At 42.8% G+C, this 26,907-nt stretch overlaps 1 protein-coding gene across 4 annotated transcripts; it reads right to left on the reverse strand.

Annotated features, from left to right (window-relative positions):
- Nucleotides 1-330: 330 nt before the first annotated feature.
- On the reverse strand, nt 331-26,832 carry LOC129863827 (uncharacterized). 4 transcript variants are annotated; one of them, XM_055936123.1, is made up of 9 exons: nt 26,469-26,832; nt 12,070-12,452; nt 11,925-11,985; nt 11,321-11,650; nt 7,409-9,386; nt 4,727-4,937; nt 4,105-4,238; nt 3,821-3,892; nt 331-2,810 (listed from the first exon to the last, which is right to left on the reverse strand). In XM_055936123.1, exons 2-9 carry the CDS (start codon nt 12,442-12,444, stop codon nt 2,540-2,542), a joined length of 3,432 nt encoding a protein of 1,143 aa, XP_055792098.1. In that variant the 5' UTR covers nt 12,445-12,452; nt 26,469-26,832; the 3' UTR covers nt 331-2,539. The 4 variants fall into 4 exon arrangements, with proteins under 4 accessions (XP_055792098.1, XP_055792097.1, XP_055792095.1 ...); XM_055936122.1 differs by having other exon boundaries at nt 4,727-4,934; nt 12,061-12,452; XM_055936120.1 differs by having other exon boundaries at nt 12,061-12,452.
- Between the last annotated feature and the right edge of the window lie 75 nt (nt 26,833-26,907).

Here is a 26,907-nt window from a genome sequence, read left to right on the forward strand (position 1 = left end):
AATACTTTTTGAAGGCACTACATATTAGCATTTTCACACTTCATGTCCAAATCTATAATTTGTAACTTCATTGAGTTACACAATCAATTTAACATACTTTAGAATGTTTTGGACATGACGTGTGAAAATGCTAATATAGGTAGCACTGATTTTCATTGGATTTGTACCACAACAGCAGCCAGGTAAAGCATGGATTGCTGTCATACCTTGTCCATAGACTGCTTACAATACATGATGAAATGGTCTCACTTCTAGATTCCTCAAACAGAGCAATGGTTTCAGACAAACAAATAAATTAGTTCTAAGCACATTAAACCAATTAAGAAACGACACATTTCAATACCATTTTATTCATAAAAATATTTTACAATAATTGACAATACTAACCTTCAGTCTGAGATACATTTCCGCAGTAAGCACCCATCACTTTTAACAGAGGATGAAATAAGGAATAGGAGGGATTTAATGAAAAACTATATCAAAATCATATTTTCACAGACATATGGGATCCCAAAGTGTGTCACGTCTTACACTGCACACCAGTGTAAACACAAATAATCCTCTGCTACAGCTAAATTCAAATAATTTGTTTCTACAATTCAGTCTTTGGCCTAAAGAGCAGAGGTCAGAGGACGGGAGAGAATGTGCAATAGAACACTTCACAGGGTCTGGCTCTGGCTCTTTGGGGGGTCAATAAGTGAAGACTTCTGCCACACAAGAAAAGCTACTGGCAAAAAGGTCCAGGGTAGCAGAGAAGTATACAAACAATGATCGCAATCCACATGAGGGCTCTCTTAGAAAGTAACCATACAAAAGAAAATGAATTGAAAAAATAAAAAACCTTAAGAAAAGTATGAACAGTATTATTTGGGCGTTAAATACTAACCCCATTAGATCACTGTCAGATAATGACACTTTCATTTTGTGCTGAACAATTCAAGAGAGGATTATGTCAATGTGTGTGTGGCTGCGGAGCTGAACGTTTCCACTTCAATCCGCACCGAGACCTGTCTGATATGTAATGAGGACTGACCCCAGTTCAAAAACTCGAATTATTCACCTGAAATTAGTGTTTCATAACAAATGCTGTCATAACAAAATGCACAAGTGGTAAGCAAACACTACAACAAATAGTTACAGCCTGGTTCCCAGATAAGGATATTGCTAAAGCATAAACATATCTTGACAGTCATTATGCAATGTGAAAATGAGATTGCACTAAGGCCAGACTGTTTGGTATGACAACGCTAGAAGTATAAACAGATCTGGCAACCAGGTTAGGCCTTCCAATCTAAGGCAGTTTCTATTATCATTTTGCCAAAAATGTCTAAAGACCTGTTTTTTCTCTGTCATTATGGGGTAATGTGTGTAGATGTGTGATGAAAAACATTTAATCCATTTTAAAATAAGGTTATAACGTAACAAAATATTTAAAAGGGGAAGGGGTCTGAATACTTTCCCAATGCACTGAATACGACTATGGATCACGTGGCTTAAAAAATAAAACGTATGTTCTGAACTTTAAGATAACATTTATAATATAATTTAGCAATATACTAGGTAGGAGGTATAGCAGCAATAGGAATGAGGAAAATAACTACAGGCACACAACACAGCCCACACTGTACTAGAAGCACGGACCACTCAGTGCACATGACTTGAACTCCTCAAACACCCCCATCAAATGGAAAATGGTTAAGGACAAGAGTTTTTCCTGACCATGTGACCACCTGACTAACAAAGATTCTGGGCCTTAACTATAACCCAGAGTTTTCCCAGTACAGGTCACATGGTCTGAATAAGGTAAGAAGGAAAGTGCTCAGGTATGGTTTGGTGAACTTGTCGTCCATGTGCTTGTGTAGTCTACAGTGTTCATATGCAAAAGTTTCATGTGTGTGCATGTGTGTGAACGAACGCACACATTTAGGTATCAGTGTCCCAAATTCTCAGTTTCAATTATTAGTTCCTAAGAAGACAGTTATTGTTCAACCACTAGTCATTGTCTATCAACAAAATGATTGATTTTCTGGATTGAGTTTAAACTTCCACTAAGGCATTAAAACTGGAATCCATAGCGCTGAAGGTGCAACGTCCGTTTGCAATATTACAACAACAAAGACTTTACTTCAAACAACGAACACTGCCCCCCCGGACATCACTGCATGCGCAATAGAACACCACGGTGTGTTCAAATATATTTATTTTTAACGATGCCGAATGCTCACTTCCTCAAAACAAAAACAATAACAAATGCACCTGGGCTGGCCAGTGGCGCGGTTTGCCTTTGCTCTTTTCTAGCTCTTCAAATGCTAGCAGTTATAAAACAATAATGTGAATGGCTGGGTATTTCAAGTGCGACTAACAAAACTTAAACTGAGAATGAGGAACTGCGTGCAATGCATGTGTAGCATGTCACAAATGAGACTACTTTTGACCCGGTGGGCTCGAGTCAAAAGTAGAGCACTATATGCTGAACAGGGTGCCATTTGGGACACAGGCTGCGCATTTGGATGTGAAGGAGGGGGTATTGAGGGACTGCTCAGTCCTCCAGGCCTTGGCAGGTGAAGAAGTCCTCCAGCTCGCTCAGCCTCTCGATGAGCATAATGTCTAGGTCGGAATCGTCAGGCCTCCCTCTCCGGCCCCGGCCCCTGGGGCCCTTCGCGCGCAGGGGCAGCAGGTTGGCTCTGGCTTTTCGTTTGCGCGGCAGTGTGAAGTCTGGGAAGTCCAGCACGCGCTTCCTCTTCTGGTGGCCGATGCAGACCAGCAATCCGTTCTTCTCCTTGGGCTCTTCGAAGATGGTCTCTAGGCTCCTGGTATGGGGAAAAAATATGATAAACCATATACTAAAGAAAATATGAACCACATGATAAAAGAATATCAAGGATAAAATTTGCATTTTGAGCATAATGAGAGAAAGACAAAGAGATTCTTCAGTGCCTTCGAGAAGGGTGAGTGCACTGGCAGAGGACACATAAGGGGCAATACAAAACATTAGGAACACCTGCTATTTCCATGACCGACTGACCAGGTAAAAGCTATGATCCCTTATTGATGTCACTTGTTAAATCCACTTCAAATCAGTGCAGATGGAGAGGAGACAGGTTAAATACGTTTTTTAAAGCCTTGAGACGAGGATGGTGTATGTGTGCCATTCAGAGGGTGAATGGGCAAGACAAAAGATTTAAGTGCCTTTGAACGGGGTATGGTAGTAGGTGCCACGTGCAACAGTTCGAGTGTGTCAAGAACTGCAATGCTGTTGGGTTTTCATGCTCAACAGTTTCCTGTGTATCAATAATGGTCCACCACCAAAAGGACATCTAGCCAACTTGACAACTGTGGGAAGTATTGGAGTCAACATGGGGCCAGCATCCATGAGGAAAGCTTGACACCTTGTAGAGTCCATGCCCTGACAAATTGAGGCTGTTCTGAAGGCAAAAGGGGGTGAAACTCAATATTAGGAAGCTGCGCCTAATGTTTTGTACACTCAGTGTACATGTTGTAGCCCTAAAATGGCACACCTGATTCAATTAGTCAACTAATCACCAAAGCCCTTAACTAATTGAAAAAGGTGTTCCTAATGTTTCGAATACTCAGTGTATGTGGCCACCGTGTACATATAAAGTAAGGCAAGCATCAGGTCTAATATCATGAGCCAAGCTGGCTGCAAGAGGAGATCTCTGGGCAGTGATGAGAGGTATAAACTACAGTAGATATGCCCATTTAAAAACAGCCTACTGACTGACAAAGTGTTTCAATAAACTGTGCATTGTCATGTTCAACTTAAGGTACAGTTTGAATAATACAAATTATGATGGCTGACCTGTTGGGAGTGGGTGATTTATAATTCTTGTTGGTATAAATCTCCTCCAAGCTGAACTCCTTCTTCTTCAGTCTGATGCAATGTACACACAAATACAAACATGTCAAACACAGTTGAGACACAGGAGGATAGTTGATCAAACTACTAGTTCGACATAGCGGCCCTGTTCAGACGTGTCTTCCAGCTTGACTTAAGTATTTACTATTGGCAATCTGTGTGATCACACGAGCCCCTATAAAATCAATATTCCCATTGTTTTGTTAGTTACTGGTTTTTCCCCTCACCTCTTTGGTTTGGGCAGGCCCATGGGCGTGAGGTTGTTGTCTGGTTTGGGAACAGTCTTCCGAATGCGGATCTGGGATACCCTCCTGGAGCGCTGGCCTGGCTGGGCCCCCACATTAGCCTCATACAGACCTCCCTGCAGAGCCACAGAAAGAAAGAAAAAGTGAACAGGGTCACAGAACCGGAAAATATTTGTATTTTAATATGGCAAAGAAGTCACATGGGAGAGGTACAACTAGCTGGATTGCAAGAGTTTGTACGAAAACAAGGGAAGAGGTACTTCTTTGAAAAAGAATGATGCTCAAAGGGAATAAAAGATACGCATCTCTCTCCGTGGAGAAGATGAGCATCCTCATTAGTCAACACCGAAATGGTGTTCCCATTGTCACACAACATTCATCAGGCCCCTTAGGACCAGGGCGAGACTGCAGACACTGCAACTGAGATTTCGCTAAAATCTGCTGGAATGTTTGTTGAGCATGGCCCCAATAAATGGTAAGGATAATACACAGCATCAGAGCCACACCTATATTGAGTAGAAGCCTTCGTGTAGTACAACCAAACAAAGCCCAGTCTAAGAGTATAGTGTTCGATGTGTACAGTTACTTTATATGGCAGGCTCACCTCTCTGGATGGGCTGCAGCCATGCCCATGCAGACCTGGGTATTTGACGTTGGCAGTAGCGATGGCAAGACTGGGTACAGGCTCAGGTTGGTTATCCAGACGCATGGTCTTGGGGTTGTCCCCGTGGCTGGTTCTGGGTTGGGAAAGGGCCCGCTCTGGGGTGAGTCTGACCCTACATCGCTGTGTGGGTGGAGAGGTGAGAGATGTGCTGCTGGGGCAGGACAGGAAGGAGAAAAACAGTTCAACTGTTAGAAAAAGTTTTTTTGATCAAATTCATAGGTTGTGCACCGTTACAATCATAGTCACGGGAGGTAGGTGTGCTGAAGCACCTGCTCAAAAATCAGAATTAACAATCTTCATTACTAGATAAATCCCAAAATTAAATAATGATATAGCCTGTAGTGTGGGTAAAAAAAATTAATTCTGCCCCCCCGTTGGCGAAAGAGTCGCCGCACCCCCACAAATCTTCCCACTGCTATGATTACAACATTGTGTTTATATTTGAGATGCCACTGACAAAAGCAGTAAAGGATGCAATGTACAGAGTGTACAAAACATGAACACCTTAATATTGACCCCCCCTTTTCAACAGCCTCAATTCGTTGGGGCATGGACTCTACAAGGTATCGAAAGCGTTCCATAGAGATGCTGGCCCATGTTGACTCCAATGCAGTTGTGTCAAGTTGGCTGGATGTCCTTTGGGTGGTGGACCATTCTTGATACACACGGGAAACTGTTGAGCATGAAAAACCCAGCAGCGTTGCAGTTCTTGACACAAACCGGTGCGCCTGGCATCTACTACCATACTCCGTTCAAAGACACAAATCTTTCGTCTTGCCCATTCACCCTCAATGGCACACATACACAATCCATGTCACAATTGTCTCAAGGCTTAAAAACCTGGACGACACTGGGCCAATTGTGTGCCGCCCTATGGGACTCCCAATCACGGCCGGATGTGATACAGCCTGGATTCAAACCAGGGACACTGTAGTGTCGCCTCTTGCATTGAGATGCAGTGCCTTAGACCGCTGCGCCACTCGGGAGCCCAGAGGGTCTACAGTAACTTCAACATCACTGTCTGGGCTAGCACCATGGTGTCCACCTGGTCAGGGTAAACTAATTGGTAGCGTTATGTATTTATAGTCCATTTGTGTGTCGGGAGAAAATGTGAATGTGATCAAATTTAGTTTATATTCAAAATTGGGCTGGCTAGGCTGCCTATACGTTTTGAATCCAAAATGATTAACTGGAATTAAACAATCAACATAGTGATGACAGATGTAAGTCCATTTTCTATAAGGTCTATAGTTGAATAGGCCTGCATGATGCAAACACGCATAAAGCTCAGCCCTGTGAGTTCTATTGACTATCAGTTGTTGTCTATGTGTCAGGATAGAGGAAATACCCTTCCTTATCTAGTCTAAATGTAATGTATATGAACACATGTAAGGTAGCTGCAGTTTGACAGGGTTTTCATCCCCCCCAGGGCCATGAGGAAAAACTGGTCGCGTCATAGCCCATATAAAACCTTTTTACAACTGATTAATCACTGCCATACCTTATCAGGGTCCAGAGATTTCCTACTTAGGTTAATATATAAGGAAAAACTCCAGGTCCCAGGGGGTAAAAATTGCCGAACCACTCTGGGACCACAAGTCTGCTTGCAGTTGTCAGTCATTGCCAGGTATGTGGACGATCAGGGCTTTATTCAGGAACGTTTCTTGGGATACTTTGATTTGTCAAGTGGGCGAGATGATTAATCTGTGTTTGACTATGAATTTTGAGAAGTCTGAGTTTAACTTCATAGAACAACTCGTTGTCCAAACCTACGATGGTGCAGCTGTAAAATAATGTTTCTGCTATTTGTATTTACAGCTAAGTCCCCTGATTAAGAGGTGATGACCACTCCACTCCACTACCATTGTCAACTTTTCCTGACATTAACTGAAGCCACGTCTCATGTGCCCGCTCATCCACTGGCACATTGAATGTTTCCCCTCCAAGCACTGAGTACCCCTATCAATTTTCTCTCATTACTGTATGTAGAGTCAATCACAAAGACAAAACACATTACACATCAATGATGTTACCTTGCTTAGACTACCTCATTCTTAGCTCTTTTGTCTAACTGTGTAGTCTCTTGTGTTATTGTTTTTTTATCTTCTCAGTCAAATCCTGTCCTGCACTGGTCAAGCCTCTGAACACCTCAACTCATGCCTCATTCAAGCACTGCTCTCATTCCCCATAATATTGTACTATAAACGTCTTCATTAAATGCTTTAGGTTAAAATAATTAGTCTGCCGATTTTGACACATTTTGCCGCCTCCGTGCATTCGGCGCCTATACCATGGGTCTCCCATCCTCTTCAATTATTCAAGTCACCAGCCTCCACTGACGGCTAAGGTGCCTTATTGCGATTATAAAACTGGTTACCAACGTTATTAGAGCAGTAAAAATAAATGTTTTGTGATATACCACAGCTATCAGCCAATTAGCATTCAGGGCTCGAACCACCCAGTTTATAATTCCTGATAGAGGAAGTATCCTGACAACAAGGCCGAGCATAACTACAAATGCAAACAAGAAATCAGATGAGTTTCTTCAAAACGCTACCTCTAAATCCCTCATCTCAGAGCATCAAGCCATTTTCACAAGTCAATATCACATTATAGACTGACCTGTGGTCATTGCCCAGGCCAGGAGGGCCAGTGTAGTCCTCGAGGGGCAGCAGGGGAAGATGCATGTGCTTCTTCCGCGACTCCATGATCTGACACACCACAGCCTTCAGCTCTGTGGCTGACAGTCTCATGAGGGGAGCGGGGCGCTTGTGTCTGAACCAGTGGCGAAAGGAGGTTGGGGAGGAGGCGGCCAGCACAGTGCTCAGACCCCCCTTGGAGATCTTAGAGAAGCCCATCTGGCTGAAGACGGACATGGGGAACTGGCCAGTGGTGCGGAGTAGGCGGGAAAGACCACGCTGCAGGGTAGAGGTGTCTCCGTCCAGGAGTTTGCTGCAGCAGCGGGAGAAGGTCTGGGCTAGGGACGCCAGCTGCAGGGGGGAAAGAAGCAAGACTGGGCTGCCCAGAATCACCAGTGGCTGCCAGTGGTGCTGCGACGTCTCCTCCTGCAGCTCCGGGAGAGTCATGGCTAGAGCGCCACCAGTGCTTCTAATGCCTTTTAGCTGCCGCTTCTTACAGGAGGGCCGGTCCTTATCCCAGTGACGCTTGAGCTTGGAGTTGAAGAAGTGCGGGAGGTTCCCCCGTCTGCTTTGACCACCATCCGGGGGTGAAGGGAGCTCCGGAGAGGGGCTGGCATCTATGAGGTGGTTAGCTGTGTCCGACAGCTGGAGCAGGAGGGCCTGGCACTCGTGGTGGGTGGATTGAACACCAACGATGAGAGATTTACAAGAGCCATTTCGGGGAGAGGGGAACTTGGAGGCCACGGAGGTGTCTAGAGAGGGGCTGGTAGAATGAAAGGGCAGGAGGGCTTGTTTGTCCTTCTGAGGGTCCATGTAGCCAGTCAATGGTGGAGACCGGGAATACGGCACAAAGACTGAACCTGATGGTGATGGTCGGTCTGGAGATTTAAATTGGGCATGGCACAATGGAGAGTGTTGCTGATTAGTAGGTACGGTTAATCTAAGAGTCTGATTTTCTTGTCCGCCGTATGACACCCTTACACTCTCCACAAACCTCTCGTGTTGTTGACTCCACTGCCTCTCATCGTCTGTCTCCCTGCCCACACCAGCCTGCGGTTGGTCCTGTACCTGGGCGGAGAAGCTACCCTTGATGGACATGGCGGCAGTGGAGTCGAACTCACCAACCGGGTGTCCCTTCGATTCCCTCTTGTTCCGCCTCTTCCTCTCAGGCTTCCGGTCTTTCTCTGCCTCTTTGGAGGACTGAGTGTAGGCCGTGTGGTCAGTGCGAGGTGGGCTGGTGATCCTTCGCTGGAAATAAGTTGGAGTAGGAGTTATTCTACCTGTGTGCTCGGACCTAGATGAGCCTCCGAATTTAACGGAATGTGCCAACAGAGAGCAAGCTCCTATAGGGCTCAACTGGACCACCTCAGAAAATGCAGCCATAGTCTGACCCTTACTTGGAATTGGACACGTTGGGACCTCAGTGCTTTTGGATTGGCCTTGTGATTGAGTGGGGACGTGTATATGAGGAGAGCGTGGATGTGTCTCCATACTCCCTCTCCTGTTCACTTGAGTGTCCCCAGATTGTGCCTTCCAAGAAGGGGATAAAAGGGTCACTTCCTGACTGTCACTAGACTCTGTGTCCACCAGGGCAGAATTGACCAACCAGGTGGGAGCGTCCTGCCCCTTCTCGTCAGCCAGCTCCTTGTCCAGATCCTCAAAGTCCGACATGGGGGAGTAGTTTCCCTGTACGCACCCCTCTGTGACCGCCTCTTTTCCGACAGAGGATAAGAAGTGCCCTAACTCTGTCCTTTTCCTTTCCCCACCTATTCCCTCATTGTGTTCACAGCGCCAGGCCGGACTGTGGCTAGGTGAAAATGTTGTCGCCATCCTCCATTGACATCCAGTGAGGCTCCCCTTGTCTGTTCCAGAACAGCCCATATTGCATGAAGGGTTTGGACCATGTGGTAACGGCTTGGTGAAGTCCAACTTTTCTTCTTTCAGCGCTCTTGGTTCCTTTCCTGTACCAACACAAGAAACCAAAACATTACTCACCAACAAAATAATATTCAATCAAGTACTTAAACACAGCAGCATCTAGCACACAGACAACAACCTAGCCTTTCATACCCTATGTGTGTCAGTATTAGAGGTCGACCGATTAATCGGAATGGCCGATTAATGAGGGCCGATTTCAAGTTTTCATAACAATCGGTAATCGGTATTTTTGGACACCTTTATTTAACTAGGCAAGTCAGTTAAGAACACATTCTTATTTTCAATGACGTCCTAGGAACGGTATGTTAACTGCCTTGTTCAGGGTCAGAACGACAGATTTTTACCTTGTCAGCTCCGGGATTCAATCTTGCAACCTTACAGTTAACTAGTCCAACGCTCTAACCACCTGCCTCTCATTGCACTCCACGAGGAGCCTGCCTGTTACGCGAATGCAGCAAGAATCCAAGGTAAGTTGCTAGCTAGCATTAAACTTATCTTATAAAAAAAATCTAACATAATCACTAGTTAACTACACATGGTTGATGATATTACTAGTTTATCTAGCGTGTCCTGCGTTGCATATAATCAATGCGCCTACTTCGCCAAACGGGTGATGATTTAACAAGCGCATTTGCGAAAAAAAGCACTGTCGTTGCACCAATGTACCTAACCATAAACATCAATGCCTTTCTTTAAAATTAATACACAAGTATAGATTTTTAAACCTGCATATTTAGTTAATATTGCCTGCTAACATGAATTTCTTGTAATTAGGGAAATTGTGTCACTTCTCTTGCATTCCGTGCAAGCAGTCAGGGTATATGCAGCAATTTGGGCCGCCTGGCTCATTGCGAACTGTGTGAAGTCCATTTATTCCTAACAAAGGCCGTAATTCATTTGCCAGAATTGTACATAATTATGACATAACATTGAAGGTTGTACAATGTAACAGCAATATTTAGACTTAGGGATGCAATACGTTAGATAAAATATGGAACGGTTCCGTATTACACTGAAAGATTAAACGTTTTGTTTTCAAAATGAAAATTTTCAGTTTTGACCATTTTAATGACCAAAGGCTCGTATTTCTGTGTTTTATGTTATAATTAAGTCTATGATTTGATAGAGCAGTCTGACTGAGCGGTGGTAGGCAGCAGCAGGCTCGTAAGCATTCATTCAAACAGCACTTGTGCGTTTGCCAGCAGCTATTGCGCTGTTTACGACTTCAAGCCTTTCAACTCCCGAGATTAGGCTGGTGTAACCGATGTGAAATGGCTAGCTAGTTAGCTAATAGCGTTTCAAACGTCACTCGCTCTGAGACTTGGAGTAGTTGTTCCCCTTGCTCTGCATGCTTCGAGGGTGGCTGTTGTCGATGTGTTCCTGGTTCGTGCCCAGGTAGGAGCAAGAAGAGGGACAGAAGCTATACTGTTACACTGGCAATACTAAAGTGCCTATAAGAACATCCAATAGTCAAAGGTATATGAAATAGAAATCGTAGAGAGAGAAATAGTCCTATAATTCCGATAATAACTACAACCTAAAACTTCTTACCTGGGAATATTGAAGACTCATGTTAAAAAGGAACCACCAGCTTTCATATGTTCTCATGTTCTGAGCAAGGAACTTAAACATGAGCTTTTTTACATGGCACATATTGCACTTTTACTTTCTTCTCCAACACTTTGTTTTTGCATTATTTAAACCAAATTGAACATGTTTATTTATTTGAGGCTAAATTGATTTTATTTATGTATTATATTAAGTTAAAATAAGTGTTAATTCAGTATTGTTTTAATTGTCATTATTATTATTTTTATTTTTTTTTAAACGGCAGATTAAATCGGTAACACTCATCTTAAAAACACTTAAAAATGACTTTATAAAATGTAACAAGGGAGCATGCACACACGTTTTAGTGTGGTGCCTTCTAATCTTTAGCGCGTCAGCCTTAACTCACCCAGACCATGGAGAGGTGACAAGTCCTGTTTGGTGGTGGCGGTCATCCTTCTCGCCAGCTGGCCCACCTGGGTGTTGAGCAGGGCCAGGCTGTTGCCGTGTTTGGTTCCCTGCTCGTAGAGCTCCTCCATCCTCCTCTCGACCACCTGTAGCCGTTGGCACAGGGTGCCCAGGGCACCCGTCAGCAGCCGCTTCATCTCTGCCTGGTGGGGTGCCAGGCAGCGCTCCAGGAAGCCCAGCTGCTCACCTGTGGGGCCGGCCGAGGGAGCAGGGCCAGGCGGGCAGGCTTGAAGCGGAGGCGAGGCCCTGGCTGAGGCTCTGGAGGTAGGCTCTGTGTACAGAACGCACAGTCACAGATAGGTGAGAGGCTGCGTGGGGACTGGTAGGCTGTTTGGTTTGGGTAGCTGAAGGATTTGGTTGCACTGTTTGAGATTTCGCATGGTGGCTAATGACCAAATGGGAACTGCATCTCTAAAACCTTGGCAGTGCTCATATGAAATTCTTAGATTCACTGATTCGCATCCTTGACTCATCTGATGTCTGTACGATGTAGTGTCATCACTGCTGTTTCTATGCAACAGACTGAGATCAAAATGGTACATTACCTAGTTGTTTTGGATTAACCAAGACATTGCCATTGTTGCCGGGTCTTTGAAAGCCTTGGACCTGAAAATGGCAACACACAAGTTTACACAAGACACACATGCAGAAACATAAGCATACACTAAGAACAAGACACACATTCCAAACCTGGTCTGACACTGGTCTCTCTGCTCTTCTGAAGTCGGCAGAGCCAGCAGTCCCATAGACATGACCTCTTAGACTGGAGACTGAGCCCAAAGCGTTCTGCCTGTGCTCCACCGGGATCTGTTGCTCTCTCCCACCAGAGTCCATCCCAAGATGACCATTTCTAGCTTTGCTCTTTGCTGGTCTGAGAGACATGGTCATCAGAGGTCCTACACCTGCCGCAGCAGTCTTCTGGTTCTTGCTAGTCTCTCTGCACCCTGTGGACAGTTGTTCATGGTACAACTGGGAAAGCGGGGGGCATGGATCCACCAGACCCATCGACATGGTACCGGGTATCTGCTGACCACCTCTTGGAACAGCCGGAACAGATGACAACATCACATGGGCTGAGGGACCAGTACAGGGAGCAGAAAGGGAACAAGAGTGGTACCTGGGTCAAATTCCAGTTCAGACAATTGTATGGCCAACACAGCATGGCTGATTAACCAAGATATGCCCAGTGATTGAATCTAAGACATTATGATAGCTGGATAGTCAACTTCATGTAATCCAAAATGTCATAAATCTACATTTTAAAAAGTCTAAAATAAGATCAGATTTAAATCTTATTCTTGCAGGGAACCTAGTGGCCAATACCAAATAACTTCAGTATTATTGCCCAAAGCAGTGTGATACATTCTCTTCATATAGCCATCGTTACCTTACCCATAAATGATCCTTGATTGCTGCAACAAGTAAACCGACTCACTGCACGCACAAGCTATGTTTTGTGGTTTGACAGATCGAATATACAAGCATGACCAAAACAAACACCAAACATAAATAGCCCTACGAAGCTCGCCGTCACGTATAGACATAACAAGTTAGGGCTGTCCCCGAATCTTGGTCGACCGAGAGTCATTGATTCTTTTGACCAATCGATTGGTCAAAATGTTTAAACATGTATTTTTCAATATATAGACACACTGTTTGAATAAAATCAACTATACAGTGCACTCGGAAAGTATTCCTATCACTTGACATTTTATGTTACAGCCTTATTCTAAAATGTATTAAAATAGTTTCTTCCCCCTCTCAATCTACACACAATACTCCATTACGCCAAAGTGAAAAACAGTTTTAGAAATTTTAGCAAATGTAATAACATTTCAAAACCAAAATACCTTATTTTTGTAAGTGTTCAGAGCCTTTGCTATGAGACTCGAAATTGAGCTCAGGTGCATCCTGTTTCCATTGATCATCCTTGAGATGTTTCTACAACTTGATTGGAGTCCAACTGTGGTAAATTAAATTGATTGGACATGATTTGGAAAGACACACACGTGTCTATATAAGGTTGTGGCGAAATCCTGCCCGGAACCTTCACCGTGCCCTGCCACTTTAAGAGCACATGAGCAGTAAGGAAGGAGGAAATAAAAGAGAGCTCGTTCAGCTCTTTGGGGAGGAGCTCTTGGGTGGCGCGACAGTTTGTGTGTGCTATGCTGCAGAAGTTTTGTTTGTTTTCAGCGTATGTAGTTTATAACGTATTTAACTCAATCATCGGTGTGATCGCTCTACTGCTTGGTTGTTTTCGTTTGGGACCGTGCTGGTTATGGATAGCATGGATTAGTAGCAACATTGTTGCGAAGCTTTAACCTACAAACCATGGGACAGTCAGACAGTACACCTGCACACCTGAAAACCACAGCTAAGATCTCGTTCCCTTTCTCGCTTTCTCTTCCCTCCATCATTCCAGTGCTTTACCCTGAAACAGACTCTCTATTTTCCTAATGCACTTCCCAGTGAAGTTCATTGGAGCTGGACTATTATTGCCCTGCCAGAAGTACTTGGGTGGACATTTTAGTTAAAAGGGAGATTGCGTTAAAGTGTGTATTATTATTTGAACTGTGTTGAGGTGGGGTGTACTAAGGACATGTGGCCGAGAAGATTGTGGAGATAAGGCCTTTGTGTATATGAACACCCCCACATTCATACCCTCTGCACTCCTCCACGTGAAGATGATACATATTACTGCAAATCCTCTGTTGATGACAGGGTTCTTTCTTGTATGAAGTTGCTGTTCAATTGCTCTGCCATTATTATTGTATGAGGTATTCTTGGTGGGGTTACCCCTGTGCTGTGATGTGGGTTTTATAGGGTGTGTATTCTCTTTTCTCTCCGCTGGCTATCTGGTAAACAGGCTACACTCTAGGCAGTCTCTTCTGCTGATGTGTGTGGGTCTGGTAGTGGTACTCTCTGTTCTACTCTTTTCCTTCCGGCATGGTTGATACCTGCCTGGTGCCCGAACAAAATCTTAATTTACCCCTCTCTAACAAATACCGATACAAGGTCCCACAGTTGACAGTGCATGTCAGAGCAAAAACCAAGCCATGAGGTCGAAGGAATTATCCATTGAGCTCTGAGACAGGATTGTGTTCAGGCACAGATCTGGGGAAGGGTACCAAAAAATATGTCTGCAGCATTGAAGGTTCCCAAGAACACAGTGGCCTCCATCATTCTTAAATGGAAGATGTTTGGAACCACCAAGACTCTTCCTAGAGCTGGCCGCCCAGCCAAACTGAGCAATCGGGGGAGAAGTGCCTCAGGGAGGTGACCAAGAATCCAATGGTCAATCTGACAGAGCTCCAGAATACCTCTGTGGAGCTGAGAGAACCTTCCAGAAGGACAACCATCTTTGTAGAACTCCACCAAATCAGGCCTTTATGGTAGAGTGGCCAGACAGAAGCCACTCCTCAGTGAAAGGCTCATGACAGCCCTCTTGGAGTTTGCCAAAAGGCCCCTAAAGGATTCTCAGACCATGAGAAACAAGATTCTCTGGTCTGATGAAACCAAAGCTGAACTATTTGGCCTGAATGTCAATTGTCAAGTTTCCTCCAGACATGACATCATGAACGGAGAAAAGTACAAAGACACCATAGTGCCCTCAAAGCTCATCACTAAGCTAAGGACCCTGGGACTAAACACCTTCCTCTGCAACTGGATCCTGGCGGGCCGCCCCCAAGTGGTAAGGGTAGGTAACAACAGCCGCCACACTGATCCGCAACACGGGGGCCCCTCAGGGGTGCGTGCTCAGTCCACTCCTGTACTCCCTGTTCACTCATACAGTGTTAGGCCTGACCACTGACAACGATGTGACAGCCTATAGGGGAGGTCAGAGACCTGACCGTATGGTGCAAGGGCAACAACCTCTCCCTCAACGTGATCAAGACAAAAAGATATGATTATGGACTACAGGAAAAGGAGAGCCGAGCACACCCCCATTCTCATCGGGCTGTAGTGGAAAAGGTTGAGCACTTCAAGTTCCTTGGTGTCCACATCAACAGCAAACTATCAAACAAACTATCATGGTCCAAACACACCAAGACAGTCGTGAAGAGGGCACGACAAAGCCTATTCCCCCTCAGGAGACTGAAAAGATTTGGCATGGGCCCCCAGATTCTCAAAGACCTACAGCTGCACCAGCGAGAGCATTCAGACTGGGTGCATCACTGCCTGTTATGGCAATTACTCGGCCTCTGACCGCAAGGCACTACAGAGGGCAGTGAGTATGGCCCAGTACATCACTGGGGCCAAGCCTCCTGCTATCCAGGACCTATATACCAGGCGGTGTCAGAGGAAAGCCCCTAAAAATTGTCAAAGACTCCAGCCACCCTAGTCATAGACTGTTCTCTCTGCTACCGCACGGCAAGCGGTACCGGAGTGCCAAGTCTAGGTCCAAAATACTTAACAGATTCTACCCCCAAGCCATAAGACTCCTGAACACCTAATCAAATAGTTAAGCAGACTATCTGCCCCCCCCCCCTCTTTTACACCACTGCTATGCTCAGTTTATTATCTATGCATAGTCACTTTAACTCTACCTACACTACTGTTCAAAAGTTTGGGGTCACTTAAATGTCCTTGTTTTTGAAAGAAAATTACATCTTTTATCCATCAAAATACAGTGTAGATATCGCTAATGTTGTAAATGACTATTGTAGCTGGAAACGGCAGATTTTTTGGAATATCGACATAGGCGTACAGAGGCCCATTATCAGCAACCATCACTCCTGTGTTCCAAAGGCACGTTGTGTTAGCTAATTCAAGTTTATCATTTTAAAAGGATAATTGATCATTAGAAAACCCGTTTGCAATTGTTAGCACAGCTGAAAACTGTTGTGCTAATTAAAGAAGCAATAAAACTGGCCTTCTTTAGACTAGTTGAGTATCTGGAGTATCAGCATGTGGGTTCGATTTACAGGCTTAAAATGGCCCGAACAAATAACTTTCTTCTGAAACTCGTCAGTCTATTCTTGTTCTCAGAAATTAAGACTATTCCATGCGAAAATATGCCAAGAAACTGAAGAACTCGTACAATGCTGTGTACTAATCCCTTCACAGAACAGCGCAAACAGGCTGTAACCAGAATAGAACGAGTAGGAGGCCCCGGTGCACAACTGAGCAAGAGGACAAGTACATTAAGTGTCTAGCTTGAGAAAGACGCCTCACAAGTCCTCAACTGGCAGCTTCATTAGTACCCGCAAAATACCAGTCTCAACGTCAACAGTGAAGAGGCGACTCAGGGATGCTGGCCTTCTAGGCAGAGTTCCTCTGTCCAGTGTCGGTGTTCTTTTGCCCATCTTAATCTTTTATTTTTATTGGCCAGTCTGAGATATGGCTTTTTCTTTGCAACTCTGCCAATTGAGGACTTGAGTCGTCTTTCTCCCACTCTTTCCATTCTGGTTAGTGCCAGTTTGCGCTGTGTCTGGACACCTGTCTGGAGACACCTGAAAATAGCTGTGCAGAAACGCTCCCCATCCAACCTGACAGCGCTTGATAGGATCTACAGAAAAGATTAGGAGACACTCCCCAAATATAGGTGTGCCATGCTTGTAGTGTCATACCCAAGAATAGAGGTCGACCGATTATGATTTTTCAACGCCGATACCGATTTTTGGAGGGCCAAAAAAGCCGATACCGATTAATCGGCCGATTTATTCAAATGTATTTGTAATAATGACAATTACAACGATACTGAATGAACTTATTTTAACTTAATACATCAATAAAATCAATTTAGCCTCAAATAATGAAACCTGTTCAATTTGGTTTAAATAATGCAAAAACAAAGTGTTGGAGAAGAAAGCAAAAGTGCAATATGTGCCATGTAAAAAGCTAACGTTTAAGTTCCTTGTTCAGAACATATGAAAGCTGGTGGTTCCTTTTAACATGAGTCTTCAATATTCCCAGGTAAGAAGTTTTAGGTTGTAGTTATTATAGAAATATTTCTCTCTATACCATTTGTATTTCATATACCTTTGTCTATTGGATAGTATTGCCAGTGTAACAGTATAGCTTCCGTTCCTCTCCTCTCCCCTTCCTGGGATCGAACCAGGGACAGGTCAACAACAGCAACCCTCGAAGCATCGTTACCCATCGCTCCACAAAAGCCGCGGCCCTTGCTGAGCAAGGGGAACAACTACTTCAAGGTCTCCGAGCGAGTGACGTCCCCGATTGAAACGTTATTAGCGCGCACCCCGCTAACTAGCTAGCCATTTCACATCAGTTACACCAGCCTAATCTCGGGAGTTGATAGGCTTGAAGTCATAAACAGCGCAATGCTTGAAGCACAGCGAAGAGCTGCTGGCAAATGCATGAAAGTGCTGTTTGAATGAATGCTTACGAGCCTGCTGCTGCCTACCACCGCTCAGTCAGACTGCTCTATCAAATATCAAATCATAGATTTAATTATAACATAACACACAGAAATACGAGCCTAAGGTCATTAATATGGTCAAATCCAGAAACTATAATTTCGAAAACAAGACGTTTATTCTTTCAGTGAAATACGGAACAGTTCCATATTTTATCTAATGGGTGGCATCCCGTAGTCTAAATATTGCTGTTACATTGCACAACCTTCAATGCTGTCATAATTATGTACAATTCTGGCAAATGAATTACGGTCTTTGTTAGGAAGAAATGGTCTTCATATAGTTCGCAACAAGCCAGGCGGCCCAAGCTGCTGCATATACCCTGACTCTGCTTGCACGGAACGCAAGAGAAGTGACACAATTTCCCTAGTTAATATTGCCTGCTAACATGAATTTCTTTTAACTATATGCAGGTTTAAAAAGATATACTTGTGTATTGATTTTAAAGAAAGGCATTGATGTTTATGGTTAGGTACACATTGGTATAACGACAGTGCTTTTTTCACGAATCCGCTTGTTAAATCACCCATTTGGCGAAGTAGGCTATGATTTGATGAGAAAAGAACAGGCAACGTATCGATTATATGCAATGCAGGACAAGCTAGATAAACTAGTAATATCATCTACCATGTGTAGTTAACTAGTGATTATGTTAAGATATATATATATTTTTTTTGAGTTGCTAGCTAACATTAAACTTACCTTGGCTTCTTGCTGCACTCCCGTAACAGGTAGTCAGCCTGCCACTCAGTCTCCTCGTGGAGTGCAATGTAATCGGCCACAATCGGTGTCCAAAAATGTTGATTACTGATTGTTATGAAAACTTGAAATCGGCCACTAAAGTGCCTATTAGAACATCCAATAGTCAAAGCTCTATGAAATACAAATGGTATAGAGAAATAGTCCAATAATAACTACAACCTAAAAATTCTTAACTGGGAATATTGAAGAACTGGGAATATTGAACCACCAGCTTTTTCATATGTTCTGAGCAAGGAATTTAAACGTTAGCTTTTTTTTTTTCATTTCTTCTCCAACACTGTGTTTTTGCATTATTTAAACCAAATTGAGCATGTTTCATTATTTGAGACTAAATAGATTTTATGTACTTCTAAAGTTAAACAAAAGTGTTCATTCAGTATTGTTGTAATTGTCATTATTACACACACATATATACATATACATATATATACATATACATATATATATATATACACACACACACACAAACGTCCGATTAATCGCTATCGGCTTTTTTGGTCCTCCAATAAATCGGTATCGGTGTTTAAAAATCATTATCGGTCGACCTCTACTTCCCACAGTTGTGTCAAATTGGCTTCTACACCTGCATTGCTTGCTGTTTGGGGTTATAGGCTGGGTTTCTGTACAGCACTTCGAGATATCAGCTGATGTAAGAAGGGCTATATAAGTACATTTGATTTGATGTCCTTTGGGTGGTGGACCATTCTTGATACACACAGGAAACTGTTGAGTGTGAAAAACCTATCAACGATGCAGTTCTTGACACACTCAAACCGGTGCGCCTGGCACCTACTACCATACCATGTTCAAAGGCACTTCATCTCTTAAGGATTAGCCCCTTAAATATTTTGTCTTGCCCATTCACCCTCTGAATGGCACACATACACAATCCATGTCTCAAGGATTAAAACTCCTTCTTTAACCGGTCTCTTACATTCATCTACACTGAAGTGGATTTAACACGTGACATCAAGGGATCATAGCTTTCACCTGGATTCACTTGGACGATACATTGGAGATAAAAAAAGAAGACAAGTACTGGAAACAATAGAACACTATGAAACATCTGGGAAACCAGGCCTAGTATTCATAGCTGACTTTGAAAAATAATTTTGATAAAGTACAATTGGAATTTATATATAAAATGTCTGAATCACAATGGGTGAAAGTTACATATAGTAATCCTATGTGTAAAATAGAAAATAATGGCTACTTCTCAGGAAGTATTAAACTGCAAAGAGGAGTAAAACAAAGGTTGTCCACTATCGCCATATATATATTTGAATGGCAATCGAAATGTTAGCAAAAAAAAAAAAAAAAGATCCAACAAAATCAAGGGGCAAGAAATCCAGGGCTGAAAAACAGGTGTCATTGTACGCTGATTCAGGTTCTTTTAAATCCACAATTTGGATCCCTCCACAGCCTCAGAGGATGTAGATATTTTTTCTAACCTCTCTGGATTACAATCTAATTATGATAAAAGTGTACTATATTACTCAGTGGATTACGAAAAAATAAAAACATACATTACCGTGTAGTTCACCAATAATATGTTCTGGAGTGGACATACAGTTGAAGTCAGAAGTTTACATACACCTTAGCCAAATGCATTTAAACTCAGTTTCACAATTCCTCGAATTTAATCCTTGTAAATATTCCCCGTTTTAGGTCAGTTAGGATCACCACTATTTTAAGAATGTGAAATGTCAGAATAGTAGTAGAGTGATTTATTTCAGCTTTAATTTCTTTCATCACATTCCCAGTGGGTCAGAAGTTTACATGCACTCACTTAGAATTTGGTAGCATTGCCTTTAAATTGTTCAACTTAGGTCAAACGTGTGTAGCCTTCCACAAGCTTCCCACAATAAGTTGGGTGAATTTTGGCCCATTCCTCCTGACAGAGCTGGTGTAACTGAGTCAGGTTTGTAGGGATCCTTGCTCGCACACGCTTTTTCATTTCTGCCCACAAATTTTCTTCAGGATTGAGCTCAGGGCTTTGTGATGGCCACTCCAATACCTTGACTTTGTTGTCCTTAAGCCATTTTGCCATAGCTTTGAAAGTATGCTTGGGGTCATTGTCCATTTGGAAGACCCATTTGCGACCAAGCTTTAACTTCCTGACTGATGTTTGAGATGTTGCTTCAAAATATCCACAATTTTCCTGCCTCATGACACCATCTATTTTGTGACGTGTCACCAGTCCATCCTGCAGCAAAGCACCCCCACAACATGATGCTGCCACCCCCGTGCTTCACGGTTGGGATGGTGTTCTTCGGTTTCCAAGCCTCCCCCTTTTTCCTCCAAATGTAACGATGGTCATTATGGCCTAACAGTTCTATTTTTGTTTCATCAGACCAGAGGACATTTCTCCAAAAAGTACGACCTTTGTCCCCATGTGCAGTTGCAAACTGTAGTCTGGCTTTTTGATGGCGGTTTTGGAGCAGTGGCTTCTTCCTTTGCTGAGCGGCCTTTCAGGTTATGTCGATATAGGACTCATTTTACTGTGGATATAGATACTTTTGTACCTGTTTCCTCCAGCATCTTCACAAGGTCCTTTGCTGTTGTTCTGGGATTGATTTGCACTTTTTGCACCAAAGTACATTCATCTCTAGGAGACAGATCTCCTAGAGATGAATGCTCCCAAGGATGAACCAGACTGGTGGAGATATACAATTTTTTTCCCTGAGATCTTGGCTGATTTCTTTAGATTTTTCCATGATGTCAAGCAAAGAGGCACTGAGTTTGAAGGCAGGCCTTGAAAAACATCCACAGGTACACCCCCAATTGACTCAAATGAGGTCAATTAGCCTATCAGAATTCTAAAGCCATGACATCCTTTTCTGGAATTTTACAAGCTGTTTAAATGCACAGTCAACTTAGTGTATGTAAACTTCTGACCCACTGGAATTGTGATACAGTGAAATAATCTGTCTAAACAATTGTTGGAAAAATTACTTTTGTCATGCACACAGTAGATGTCCTAACCGAATTGCCAAATCTATAGTTAACAAGAAATTTGTGGAGTGGTTGAAAAACGAGTTTTAATGACTCCAACCTAAGTGTATGCAAACTTCTGACTTCAACTGTACATTTAAATGGTATTAATATTAATTTGCATATTTGCGTTTATTCCCATGGAAAGTTTCCACCTCTAAATATTCCCCAAAATGTGCAACCCTAGTCGAAAGAACAGACAGCTCTCGGTTGGCCAAGATTATTATATATATTTTTAAGTCGGGGACAGCCTTAACCGCTACACACAGCCTACACCGTTGTCACCATATTAGCTAACGTCATAGTAAACTTGGCTGCTAGAACTAATACGTTAATAAACCCAACCCGCTGCAATCAGAGTACAACGTACAGCAAGCTGTTACACCACCGTGCCCCGATGGCAATAAATTAATAAAACTGAAAGCTTACCAAGACATGGAAGAGTTCCAGTGTTGGACAGCCTAAGCCAGCCAGCTAACATAAATAGCCTTCCTCTCTGTTTGAGCCAGGTGTTTGAGTAGGCTAAATAAGCTAGCTGTATTGGATGGCTAAGTGAAAAAAAATATATATATATATAGCTCTCTTCCTCTGCTGCTTCCCCTTAATTTTAAAGAAATGAATTTGTTCAAAACTGTATCCAGATTTTCATAGTCATACCGTCCTTCTCTCAACCTGGGATTTATGGTATTACTTTAGTACACATGCGCCAAAAAAGCCCATTACCTGAATGCTAACAAAATTAGTACAATAGCTATTTTCCTGAGGCTGCTCGTTTATTTTCTTTTGCACTCGCATATTTAGCTACCGTAATTTTCGGACTATAAGCCGCTACTTTTTCCCACGCTATGAACCTCGCGGTTTATACAATGACGCGGCTAATTTATTTTGTTTTTTTCACAAGATTCATGCCGCCAATAAACTGAGCACCGTCACATAATGTGACGTAAATCGAGCGCGCTCAAACTTGCCATTCTGATTACGGTAGTCATTTTGTCACCCTCATCATGGCAAAGACACGGCGAAATGCATATGATGCAGCTTTCAAGTTGAAGGCGATCGATCTGGCTGTTGGAAAAGGAAATAGAGCTGCTGCACGGGAGCTTGGCCTTAATGAGTCGATGATAAGACGTTGGAACTGTGCAGATCCGACTGAAAGCCAAAACAATCGGCACCGCAATGAAGTTTGACTTTCTTGGTAGGCTACTGTTTACTGCTATTTATTTTAGATTTTTGTTACAAGCCGTGTTTCGTTAAAGCCTATTTATTTTTGTTACAAGCCGTGTTTCGTTTAAAAGGTTGTGTAAAGTTAATTTGTTTCAATGTACCGGTAGGCACTTGCGGCTTATAGACATGTGCGCTTTATTTATGTACAAAATACATATTTGTAAAAAATTCTGTGGGTACGGCTTATATTCAGGTGCGCTTAATAGTCCAGCAATTACGGTAATTGCAAAGACAGGCAATCCAGCTCATGAAGTTATACATTTAGGTAGGTGTTACTGAATGTTGTTTTTGGTGAGTTTGGACATTTACAAGCGAATGTGAATGAGAGACATTGTGCAAATGAGCAAAGTTTTGAGTCTGAAGGAAGAACAGTACTGTCTCTTCAGCAGCATGTCTACATGCTGTGTCTGTGTGGAGTCTGGAGACACTAGGGCAATGGACCATCCTGCTAGGAGAAGAGGGGGGAGTAGCAGATGGGCTGAGACCTGAGGGGAGGAGAGGTCTTGCCTAGTTAAATAAAATAAAAAATGTAAAGAGAAAACACAAGGAAATAAAGATAAGTGGCAGCTGTACAAATAACTAATCCAAAGGGCTTTGAGTTCTCAAACATGGCAGAAAGCTAACACAATATGATGCCCCATCACCTTATTAATGCAGCCACTTACTTAGATAACAAGTTAAACTAGGGGTCGTGTTAACACATAATTCAGTGTTTTCACACAGGAAAAAAAGATGACACACAAGAAATTTCTTGCTGCATTTTGTAACCGCAGATCTAAAATGGTTATTTTTATCATTTCTGCTGGGCGTCAGACCAATTTTGTGCTTCAGTTGTACTTTTCCACTCAGACAAATTCACTAATGGCCATTCTATCAGCACACAGTTCTCCGACCGGTGTGGTTTATTTTCTGCAGTACTTTTCTTGTGTAGTCAGCCTATTTTTCTCCGCTAAATTGCTAGGTTAACTTTAAGCAAAACATTAGGAAACGTAGCTGGCTACATTCTTTATGACAGGCCTAAACATTAGAAATGATGGCCATGAATCGTTTTTGCAAAAATACCTTGCTTTTTCATTTTAAGTTAATTTACTTGTGCGGCTGCTAGCAAAATAGTATTGCACTTCTGTCATCTGATAAATGAAGCTATTTTCTGCCGAATGTGTTGCACTAAAGTATTTTCTGTGTACTTCCCTGATCACTCTATTGAATCAAAACACTTGACTTTCAATATAAAACGCAACCACTGTAAATACACAGCTGGACTGCTCCCGCTTTCTCTTGTGCTATTTTATACAAACACATGACTGGCTCAACTGTGCTGGGGAACTAAGTAAGATTCATAATGTAAAATGTGACAGGTGAAATAAGAACACAATCTTCTTTATATCCTAAGCACAAGTTGACTGCAGTTATGTACTTGAATTTCAACAAATATTAAAACGTATTGAAAAACTTAGTTTATAATATTGACTATTGAAAAACCATCCCGTGGACATTTCCAAATACCCCGGTATATACATACCGCCCAAGCAGTCCCTCCCTTCCTCCACTGGATCACTTGACTTGTATCTGCTCTGTGAATTAACTTTAGACTGCAATGCTGTATAGGATGAGTAATTTGTTTGCCCCCAGTAACTCTGGTATGTACATTGTTGTATCCTTTACTTTTCCCCTATATATAGCAGTTTTTGTAAAGCGATGTTTCATCTTTTGAATGAATGGTTCAATACCTGAGGTTTTTGTAGTTATTCAATGTTCGAAACCACCATAACCAGAATGTTGTTGAAATTTGTATGCTAAAAATGAGTGGCCGTGCCAGTTCCTGGATCCATAACCGCAGAAACAGGGGCGCAGCCCGTAGCTGCCCTCTAGCAAGCAAACTATTTAGTGCTAGGTATCAACTGCCAATCCAGTAGGGGCTGTAGTGAGCTTCAATTGGTCAAGCGTGCCGCAATGAATGTGGTATATTCGCATAAAGATTGCCTGCCAGTCAACTCCATTACACTCAAAAGTTACTTCAACCAGTGAATACTAGCTATTCTACCTGTTGGTCTTAATGAGTGTTCGCACGCTAATAGCAAACCTTGCAGACAAAAAGGTATATTTTCTCAAGGGGAATGTAGTAGGTTGCTGGATTGAATCCCCGAGCTGACAATGTAAAAATCTGTCATTCTGCATCTGAGCAAGACCGTAACCCCACTGTTCCCCGGGCGCCAAAGACGTGGATGTCGATTAAGGCAGCCCCCGCACCTCTCTGATTCAGATGGGCTGGGTTAAATGCAGAAGACACATTTCAGTTAATGCATTCCGGTTGTACAACTGACTAGGTATCCCCTTTACCTAGTTTGATAATGACATCACCAAAGTATGTTTTATCAGACATTTCAAACATTCCCAGCTAATGAGAAAGCAGACATGGTATTTCATTTAAGAGAATGAACAAGGCAACCTTGGGGCTAATTTGTATGTGCACCACTGGCCGATTGAGGGACTTTTGAATCCGTATCCCAGTACGGCCCACGTGACCACCACTCCGTGAGGGGCTATGCTTGCGTCGCCCAATGGTCCCCCTGCCCACTTTGCTGATTGAAATAAATAAATGGGACTGTTTCATCGCCCCAAACGTGCTCTACGGATCTTGGCTGGTACATTTCATGTTAACTATTAGCAAAAATTTGGATAACCATGCTAGCATTGCCCTCATGTGGGTTCTAACAAGTTAGCAAGCATAATAGGTAGTGCTAGGTATCAACAGTAAATTCAGTAAGGCCTGGAAGCTATAATTTTGATTGGTCAATAGCGCTCGGATGTCATGGAGTATTTGCATAAAGTTTAGTTTTACCCAACTTTGGTCCCACCCATAGAGAATGATACCGAAGCATCCCTAGTTCCTTTTATGGCATCTCTGAGCACACTGGCAGATTAATTTTTAAGTAGTCAATTATCTTCACGATTGGCTGACCCATCCGGATGACACGGTTGCACATGACTTCAACAGGGTGATCAGGAGGGATCAACCCATAAAGTTCAAAGTCCCACTCAGTTGACTACATTAAAATGGTGGAAGCCCTCAATGGCACTGCCCTTGCTAAAACAGGCTTTTGGCATCTATCATTCTCTATGATCCCACCCTATTCATGTACCCTTTCCCCCCTCTATCGTGTTCAGTGAAGAGGTACCGATAAACCCGGTTTATTTATACATTTAATAATGAATAAAAAGGTGTCTAAATGTGGGTTACACACATAATAGCTAGTCTATTGAAAAGATACAATTGTGGAAACACTAAATACACTCTACAATAGTACGACTGGCTACACTTTGTATATTATAGCTACAAATTAGTTTAACCATAATCTGGGTTTACATGAGACGTTGAATATGGCGATTATCCTTTAAACCCAGGAAGCAGCCATTCAACTTGGCATTCACCAGCTTTCAAGCTGAATAATGACACATTACATTTTGTACTTACCAAAGAATGGAGTTACTCTGCGCAACTATTGTTATTATTGACGACACGGCCAGTATGTGCTTCTAAGAAAGGTGTATAGATAAAAAGTTACATGCAACCGAAAAATGGAGAATCGCCATATTCAATGTCTCCTGTAAACACAGATTCTGGTTCACAATGCGATCAAAACGATGTCGAAGGGCACGTGCTACACGCCTCTCTCTCTGTTCAAGCATTTTAGCCGGCAGGTTTAGAAAATTGTAATTAAACCCTACCTCGGCCGGAGCTCTACGCCCGCTGTGAATATTTGGCTTTATCAAGCGTTCCCTACAAATTCCTTGATAAAAGTCCAGTTTGCTGTTCCGTCCCGTAAAGACTTCATTAGTTCGCTAACCGCTGCGCATAAGGTGGAAAGCGGCTCTTGTCGGACAGGAGAAAGGCAGGTTATTACATTTCAGAACCGACCCCCTTATAAACCAGTTCAAGACGTCTGTTTAATATATCTAGATAACCTTATACCGGTATTTGGCAATGTTTGTTGGCAAAAAATACATATTTGTTTACGAAAAAAATAACTAAATTAGTCTCGGATCAGGGCGAGACAATTGACAGGATTGGATTCTAACTTCCTTACGAACGACTCAGCCATTGGCGGAGAACAACGGGCTCGAGTACTCTTCTCCTATTGGTGCATCGATGAGACATTGCATTATG

This window comes from Salvelinus fontinalis, chromosome 10, assembly GCF_029448725.1.
Source record: "Salvelinus fontinalis isolate EN_2023a chromosome 10, ASM2944872v1, whole genome shotgun sequence".
In the NCBI taxonomy this organism is placed as follows: Eukaryota; Metazoa; Chordata; class Actinopteri; order Salmoniformes; family Salmonidae; genus Salvelinus; species Salvelinus fontinalis.